Source organism: Sinocyclocheilus rhinocerous, unplaced genomic scaffold, assembly GCF_001515625.1.
Source record: "Sinocyclocheilus rhinocerous isolate Xijiao unplaced genomic scaffold, SAMN03320098_v1.1 scaffold1163, whole genome shotgun sequence".
In the NCBI taxonomy this organism is placed as follows: Eukaryota; Metazoa; Chordata; class Actinopteri; order Cypriniformes; family Cyprinidae; genus Sinocyclocheilus; species Sinocyclocheilus rhinocerous.
The window spans coordinates 263229-272998 of record NW_015642328.1 but is presented as its reverse complement, the minus strand read 5'-3'; the positions used below and the strand labels follow the sequence as shown (position 1 = coordinate 272998).

Genomic DNA, 9770 nt, shown 5'->3' with positions numbered 1-9770 from the left:
ATATATTTATTTATTTTTAATACAAAATATTTTTTATTATTATTATTTATTACATATTTATTTAATATTAAATATTTCATATTAATTTCTGCCTTTAGCACTCTTTTGCAAGTCTTCAACTCAATATCTTAATCAGCAATTAAATTCACAGTGGTCTTTTTTTAAGTTATACTTTACAAGTTTACTTTACTGATTTTTGTGGAGTGAATATTTTTATACTGTTCTGATATTAGTCTCATTTATTGTGGTTGTAAGGAGCAAAAGTAAATGTGTTTGTATTTAGTTTGAACTTTTTGCTTGTTTTTAGGTACGCTGTGTTTTTTTTTCTCATTTAGGGGATAAGTGAATCAGAACTGGTGGATCCTTACATTAGTAATGACTGCGTGCTGTACTCAGGTGTAAGGTTAGTGAAAAAATCTCAGAGTTGAAAGTTAGAGATGTTTCAGAGAGACGCAAGGAGAAGCAGAAAGAGGGAGAGATGGCACGGTGAACCCAGCACTGCGGGGATCTTGCTCTTTCTTACTGTTCTTCAGCCAGCAGTCTTTCTTTGGTTTAACTGTTTGTCTAACTGTTTAAATTTAAATTTTTATTTCATTAGAATAATTTGGTACTGCACACTTTTTATTCTTAGATAGTAAGGATAAATATTTGTTATAGATTCCTGTAGCCAGAGTTTTGACTTATAATTTTTATGTAATTTATATATTTATTTAATTTTTGTATAATTTATATATATATATGTTGAAAGTTAGAGATGTTTCAGTTGCTAGGCGACTAGTATGCTAATGAAGATGTTCGTCTCAAACTGCGTCTGAGCTGTGCCGAGATATGTTTTAATCACTCTCAACGGGAAAAAAAGAGGGAAATAAATCAAACACATTCTGACGGAACACTGTAATTAATGGATCTGTAAAGAAATAGAGAGGTTCCATTACTTCTCACACTAAATTATCCTCAACTGTCAGGGCAGATACCTGAAGTCTAACAGCCCTGCGGAGATTAGCAAATGTGAAGTGGCAGTGCTGTGTTTGTTCGCTTTGGCACACGGCCTCTCGATGCTCGGAGATGCCACGCACCGTAGAGCGCTCCTTCATCAGGAGAGGTCCAGAGCCAAAACAGCCCCGTCAACCCGCAGTCTTTTAAATACACCATGTAGACAAATGTGCTCAAAGCCCTGTGCCACCTCTGTTTGTTCTAATTCTCAATTAGTTAATATACTCTAAGAAGATTAAGAAGGGGGAGATGACAGAGCCAATGTCTGCACATTCTGAATCTACAGGGAGGCAGAAAGTGGATAGAGGGCTAAATTGAAGATTAGACTGCTCTTGATTAGATTTGTGAAGCTCACAGTGAGCGCTGAGCGAGACAGTGAGACGGAGAAGGAATCGTACACGAGCAGATAATTGATAGAAACTGAGCAGCTAATCCACGAAAAAAAATTAAAGAAAAAATAATTGTAACCTTTGAAGCAAAACATATTCAGATCAGAAGGAACTATATATATATATATAATTTTTATATTTAGTAATAATATTTAGTAATATATTTAGTAATAATCAAAAAATTTAATTATTCAATATTTTTTAGTAATAAAATTTGTTTCTATACTGATGATATAATTTAATATCACTTTACTATTTTTTATATGAATGCTTAACATTTTTATTAATACAATAATGGTTACATTTTATTATAAAATAAGTAAGTTTATCATATATTATTTGATTTATTATACTAATATGTCAAATAATATACTGAACCGCAGGCATCTGAGTATGATCAGTGAGACGGAGAAGGAATCGTACACGAGCAGATAATTGATAGAAACTGAGCAGCTAATCCACGAAAAAAAATTAAAGAAAAAATAATTGTAACCTTTGAAGCAAAACATATTCAGATCAGAAGGAACTGTCAGAAAACAGAGATGTGGATAAACCATTTCTAAACTCTGTGGGAACTGCTAAATGTGAAACCATGCTCCAGTACTTCACAAATCCCAAACAAAAAGGTCAGGAAATTCATATTTGCTGTCACAAATGATCAGTGTTTGGGAATGCAAACAGTATGGAGCATGAAAAATCATGGCTAAGGGAGGAAGATTGCATTGGAGGAGATGAAAAATATAAAGAGAAAATTCATGACTGAATTTGGGAACTCTGATCATATTTGAAGCACTCATATTCCTCACAAATGTTCTCAAGTAGTACATTTGGTCAACATTTATTACTTTGCAGTTTACATGCTGTTGCAACACTTACAGTAGTTTATCTTTTCTAATTTTCTAATTTATATTATTTTTTATTATTTTTATATTTATTGCATGTATATGTTTATATATTATTTAAATGTATTTTTTATTTATATAAGTAATAATCAAAAAATTTAATTATTCAATATTTTTTAGTAATAAAATTTGTTTCTATACTGATGATATAATTTAATATCACTTTACTATTTTTTATATGAATGCTTAACATTTTTATTAATACAATAATGGTTACATTTTATTATAAAATAAGTAAGTTTATCATATATTATTTGATTTATTATACTAATATGTCAAATAATATACTGAACCGCAGGCATCTGAGTATGATGTTGTTTTGTTACGGTGATCTGTTGTTCCTTACATTCTTCTCAAATGCATTTTGAGTTTGTACACACATCCTGCCTCACACAATCACTTCTTTTCACGAAGGACCTGTTGACCTTCTACTCTAAAGGATGTCCATGATCACCAAGAAAAATCCATAGCTTTTATATGTGAGCAATCCTGAGGTCTGATTCTTGCAGCCAGCAGAGTAACTTGCTTTTTTTCCTGTTGATCACATGCATATTCGAATGTCTATTTTCAGGCATTTTATAAAACCAGTAATAAAAAAATAAAAAAATAAAAATAAAAATAAACATCCAATTTTCCTGCCTGAGTGACAGCACAGAGCGCTGACATGGTTTTCCTGATCGCTCAGTTCATTTGTGCCAAAAAAAAAAAGTCTCACCAGTCGGGGATGTGTAATTCAGTTGAAGAGTTCCCGCTGTGTAGCTGCGTACTGAAGTCTGCAGCACCATCACCTGAGCCGGCCTGTCATCTCACCACCACAAAGTAATGATTAAAGCTACGAGGGCTCAATTTGAAAGAGGATGTAATGACTAATGTTGCTGCATAGTCATGTCTCAACATTGCATAAGCCTCCATGTTTTCAGTTCATTTGTGCCAAAAAAAAAAAGTCTCACCAGTCGGGGATGTGTAATTCAGTTGAAGAGTTCCCGCTGTGTAGCTGCGTACTGAAGTCTGCAGCACCATCACCTGAGCCGGCCTGTCATCTCACCACCACAAAGTAATGATTAAAGCTACGAGGGCTCAATTTGAAAGAGGATGTAATGACTATGTTGCTGCATAGTCACGTCTCAACATTGCATAAGCCTCCATGTTTTGTTTACTTGGTCAAATGCTGTTTGCTGGTTCCTGGGGCAGAAGTATTGTAGTTCCCATACAAAAACCTGCCATTGTACCTGAAGTTTACTACTCAGTTGTTGAAGGTTTACTAGTTTTAGATTTTTTTTTTTATTATTATTCTATTGGATTTTTTAAATGTATTAATTTATTGCAGTTTTGATTAGCTTTAACTGTTACTGTAGCTCCTTCAGCTGACAAATTTCATGGTAAAACCCTGTAGAAAAACCCTGTTTTGAAATTCATCTTATTATAATACTTGAAGGAAGAGTTTACCCCAAAATAAAAATTTGCTGAAAATGTACTCACCCTCAGGCCATCTTAGATGTAGATGAGTTTGTTTCTTCATCAAATCAGATTTGGAGAAATGTTCCCTAGTGGATCCTTTGCAGTGAATGGGTGCCGTCAGAATGAGTCTCCAAACAGCTGATAAAAACATCACAATAATCCAAAAGTAATCCACACCACTCCAGTCCATCAATTAATGTATTTTGAAGTGAAAGTCTACGTGTTTGTAAGAAACAAATCCATCATTAAGACGTTTTTAAAGTCAAATGTCTCGTCTGAATCAGGAGTGAAATATGCACAGATATAAATATAAAGGTGGATTTTAATGTGAAAGGACAGCAGGGGCTTTTTCACTTGAGGAAATTTTTGGATTTAGGATTGATGGACTGGAGTTGTGTTGATTACTTGTGGATTATTGTGATGTTTTTATCAGCTGTTTGGACTCTCATTCTGACGGCACCCATTCACTGCAGAGGATCCACTGGTGAGCAAGTGATGTAATGCTAAATTTTTCCAGATCTGTTCTGATGTAGAAACAAAATCATTTACATCTTGGATGACCTGAGAGTGAGTAGATATTCAGCATCATTTTTGCGTGATCTTTTCCTTTAAAATAGCCATGTATAATCAGACAGACATCTTTTGGAAATTGCAATGCTAGCTGCATCAGTTAATGTTATTAATGTAAATCTGTGATGACATGATCTCATAACTTGATAACTTGAACTGTGATCCTGTATTAATTTATGATTTTACAGTATCAACATTAAAATTGGCAGAAGCTACAGTCACCATGGTAATTTTTTGTGGATATGCGCTTTCTCTTTTGGCACGGTTTATCTCTTAAAATATCTTTCATGCCGTTTCGCTGTCTGTTTTTCAGGATTGCAGTCCATCTGTCAGTTGTACATCATCTGTTTGTGTCACTTTCTCATCATTCTCTCCACTGTGTTTTCTTTACAGTATGTCCAGTCCTCCAATTTGGCCAGGAAGTCCCTTTTACAGAAAAAACAAGGGAGTCCTGCTACAAGGTAGAGTGACGTGTCTTACCGTATTTACACGCTTTGAACCATTTTGTCCTTAATGTGTCGGTGGTTCCACTGACAAGTGCTCTTTATTTATTTTACCCGCATCAGTTCTACTACAAGAAGGGATCTTGGTTTATTTGCATGCTCTTTAGATGAGCCTTTCCATCAACAAGAGGCTCATATTCATGTACCTGGCTAGCTCCTAAAGGAATTAGCTGGGTGGGTGTTTATTTGGTTTGTTTGCCCTGGTTTAAAAAGAGCTGCTTCAAATCTGAGACTGTTTTTCTTCACTTCTTTTCAATGTGGTATTTGGATCCTGCCAGCCTTTCAGTTGTTTCCTCTCTCTTGTCTCATTCTGTAATCCTGAGCAATTTTTCCCTCAGTTCTGACGTGCAAGTCCTTACCCCTATTGTTGAACAAACTTGTTGAAGTGTAAAGTATTCAAAGAAAGCTAAATGGATAAAATGAGATAAATGATTGACTGATGAATGATAATTTCCTGGCCTAAATTTTGTTCTTTAACCCTTTATGGTATGGTGCATCCATATGGCTTTCATTTACTCTCTTTTTACAGAGAAGGATATAACGTAATATATTGTAAATAAAATTAAAATGCTTAAAGTAACAGATAATATGGTGCTTTAGTATGTAAGAGTTCCAATTATTGAAATATAACATTTAATTCAGAAATAAATTATTTTGAAGATTTTTTCCCCCTAAAATAAAAGCATTTTTCATATGGCAACATTATGCTTTCTTGAATTTTCCTCTTTTGAATGAATGGTATTTAATGGTAATATTGTGAAATATTATTACAGTTTAAAATAACTATTAAAAATAACTATAATATATATTATATATTATTTTTATTAATGTTGAATTCAGTTTTTCTGCTAATATTTTTGTGGAAACATTTTGAAGTATTCTTTTATTGATAGAAATAAAAATATTTTGTGACAATACAAACGTCTTTATGGTCACTTTTGATTAATTGAATGTGTCCTTGTTGTGTAAAATGATTACTATATATATATTTTTTTTTTTTTTTAAAGTTATATTTATGGTCTTTTTATGCCTTTATTGTGAGAGGACAGCAGAGAGCTGACAGGAAAGCACTGGGAGGAGAGAAGGGAGCAGGATTGGCAAAGGACCTCGAGGCGGGATTCGAACTTGGGTCGCCGTGAGCGCAGTTGCGCTATATGTTGACGCACTAACCACAAGGCTATGGGCGCCGACAATGGTTACTTTTTTAAAACTTGACCGGTACGATAATGTGTACCATACAGGGTTAACGCTTGTTGCCTGCCTAAAAACTAATTGTTTTGTACACAGAACCCTTTTAAAGTTGAATCGACGATAGCAAACCTTTTAAAACTAGACTTTGTGGCTGTTTCCTTGCTTATTTTAATAATGGCTGCAATGAAATGCCTTATTACACTCATTAGCCTCAGCAGGCAGAGGATTGGATGGGTCCTCAGTATCTCGGTCCCAGCACTTGCAGAGTAAGTGTCACGATAACAGTTACAGTGTTTTTAGTTTATTTAGTCAATGCAAAGTAGCAGTAAGCAATGTTTTAAAGATAATAGACTTTCTATTTGTTGCATGTGAATTTTGCTGCTTTTTATTGATAGAGATGGTGGGTAGAGGACAGGAAGTTATGCATGGAATCACATGCCTGGTTCATGTGCACAAAGCACAGTTTGGTCGCAGTAAATCAATCCACCTCTTAACAGTTTAAGAGCAATGCCTACTGTGGTCCAATGATACAAGCGGTTGACTTATCGACATGCCCGGAAGTGGTTCTTTAGACACCTAAATGAATTTGCATTCAGTGCACCTAAGATGTGATCTATATTTAATTTGACTGGAAATTAATTGACCAATGGCTTGGATTGTTTCACTTGATATACTTGATATTCTTGTCCTGAAAATGTCCTTCTTTAAATCTCTCCTCCTTAGTATGTGCTGGATTCCCTCCACATGTATACTCACGCATGTGGATCACAGTAATCAGAGATTTAATTAACCTGGTGGCATTTAAAGCGGCACACTAATGGAAGTGCGGTGTGAGAGCTGCTATTATAAATATGTTTTCCATCCGAGGTGCGAATGTGACACTCACAGCAGTCCAAAGCCCAGCAGACATCCACCTCCAACAGCACCACAGCAGAGCAACTTTAGCTGCTTACTCACAGCCTGAACATTATTTTGCTTTTTTACATAAACCCCTGCACCATAATGAGTATCTGATGTGTGCGAATGATTGCCTATAGTTATATATAATCGGTTACATATCATCACCTTCTTAAACATGCTTAAATGACAGAGAAAATCACAACACACCCTCTCGAAGAGCGGCTTTTGTGCGCTGCATCGAGGTGCCGTGCAGGCAGCGACTTGTTCGCTATAATTGGCAGTTAGCTATGTGTTTTGTAAACTCTTTTGTGGCTGCGATATTATCTGACGCATGGGGAGGCGACAGCGATACACCTGCAATGGCTGCCACATTTGTAGGAGGGACATCTGCTGAGCTCAGAAGTGCTAGCGCACACTAACGCACATTCGCATGTACTGCGCCCTTCACCATCCTTCTTTCTCAGATATGCCATTAAACATTAAAGTGAAGTTTTCTTCTGCTTGTCAAGGCCCTGTCTGTTGCATAGCTATTGAAACATCAGTTAGATCTAAGATGCTAGCTTGATATAATTAGCAATTTAGGAGGAAGTTTTTAAAAGGCAAAAAGTTAAATAATCCTTTTTAAGAGAAAGATGGATTTGGAATGGGTTCAACAAAGGCAGGAGAAGAAAGTCCAAGCCGGCTTCATTTCAGAGATAACATTTTTCAAGGAGATTTTGCTTTTTGGTTTTGTAACAAATACTGAACGAGCATTGAAATGAATTGCTCTCGGTTTGTCTGCTAGCATTGGTGTCTTGCTAAATAGTTGAAATGTCTCTGAGGATGCTGGGAGTGACACTCAAGACTGTGTTTGGAGATGATGAGGGAGTGATTGACGGAACGTGATTGACTTGCATCCTCAGATATCATTTGAAACTTCATCTCATCACTCTAAAGTACAAAGAGACTAAAATATTTACATTTTTTGTGTTCTTAAACTCTCTGAGGTGAAGATTTGCAGTGAAGTCTCTAGATGGACTAGCTGCAGGTCTTTTGACTATATGGCTTTTATTGGTGACAGGTCGATCACTGGCACATTGTCAGTCATGGCAGCCCAGAGGTCATTTAGTTTCAAAATGGCTTTCTTTGAAGTCTACTAGAATCTTCATAACATGTCAAAAATTGTTAGCGAGTGTGAACACAGACTGGGGGCATGTGTAGCCTAGTCGGTAAAGTCAGCTGGAATTTCAATTTGCATCCCATTTTAAGTCCATAATGTAATGTATTTCTGGGTGAAACAGTATATTCCGTGTAGGGCCATCAGGAATTGATCGTATTTTTACATAGAAAGTATGCTAAAACAATGGCCACCCAAATAAATAAATAAATAGACATGAAATACTGATTTGTTATGTGAGAAGGAAATGGAATCAGAATAGTTATTTTTAATTTATTATCATTTTATATTTTACAAATGTATTTATTTGCATTTATTTAATCAAAAAGTTAAAAACAATATTGTCAAATTTTATTATTAGATTTTTTTTCTATTTCTTCAGAAATCATTTTAATATGCTGATTTAATAAAAATTCTTGTTACAAATGTTGAAAAAAATTGTGTTGCTTTTTTTGTGTAAATCGCAATAATTTATTTCAGGATTTTTTGATAAATAGAAACTTTATAGCATTTATATGAAGTTATAATGGTATTAATGTGAAATCAACTCACCCCAAACTTTTGAATAATACTGCAAGTATGCATTTATGTATTTTATTTTATTAAAAAGTTGCACTTCAAGTGCATGTAGCATTATTCTTTCCTGAGATCTTGTTATAGCAAAAGCTTGTGGTAAATTAGTGTTTCAGATCCTGATCCTGCACACTGGTGGTGTGTATTAGTACTGTGACAAGTGGTCCATACCCAGCCCTCTTATTGGATTTTAACAGACTTTTTACTGACGGAAAAGACAAGCACAGAACCGTACAAAGACCAAGAAGTTCTAAGAACTATTTAATAAGGGATTACCAGCGAGATTTACTCCTTCAGTTTCACTGCAAAACTGATCATTGCTTTCTCTCTCTCCCCCTTTCTTTCTTTCTGTCTCTCTTTCTGTTATTTTCTCACACTCTCTCACAGCTAAGCACCTCTCACCTCTCGCCCAGTTACCAGTAGGTCGGGATTGATTTGGTGATTGTGGAAGCCCTTTTGACACTCCATGAAAACGATCCAAATAAACCCCCCTCTTTCCTCTCTTTTGCTCTTTCCTGCGTTTTTCCCCAGCCTCTTCATGTTGAGTAGCGCATCTGAAGTTCAAAGCCTGTAGAAAGCTGTGGCTGTGTTTAGAACTGCTGTAGAACACAAAGTCTGCTTCTGTTGCTAAATTGGTGAAAGGAGGCTCAGTGATTTATAACTTTTTTACATATTTGTGGAAATCCTTCATAATGCTATGTGTTTGCTATGGGGTCATTCCGTGTCAAATCAACCAAATTTCAAAAACTATGAATAGACTACTGAGAGAAAGGTAACGTGCCTTAACTTGACCATTTCAGTGCATTTTTAGCACTCGGACAGGTATGTTCTGTGCATATTGTTTTGATAGAGGGAAACAAGATGCATTCCTAGTTTTAACATTACTTATTCTTCAGACATTCTGCTTTAAATACAGTAAGTATCTGCTGTATACAAAGTGACCAACATTTGGTTTTCAACCCATAAAAATAGGTAATATTCAACAATCTGAAAATGGAGCCTCATTGAGATCCCCATATCTCTGGGACTGAACGATGTAGGGTCTTAAAAATGAAGACCCCAAAAGAAAAGTTTATTAAGAACTAGAATCTAAAATCATATTGCAATATCTTTAATACTTCTTGAGTTATAGGCA

The 9770-nt window shown here is 35.2% G+C and overlaps 1 protein-coding gene across 5 annotated transcripts in view; it reads left to right on the top strand.

Moving 5' to 3' along the window:
* LOC107755777 (forkhead box protein N3-like) overlaps nt 1-9770 on the top strand; it is a 109370-nt gene that overhangs the window by 69296 nt on the left and 30304 nt on the right. For all 5 annotated transcript variants that reach the window (XM_016572678.1, XM_016572679.1, XM_016572680.1 and 2 more), the window contains exon 4: nt 4706-4773. In XM_016572678.1, the coding sequence (XP_016428164.1) occupies nt 4706-4773 (68 nt within the window). The remainder of the gene's footprint in view (nt 1-4705; nt 4774-9770) is intronic.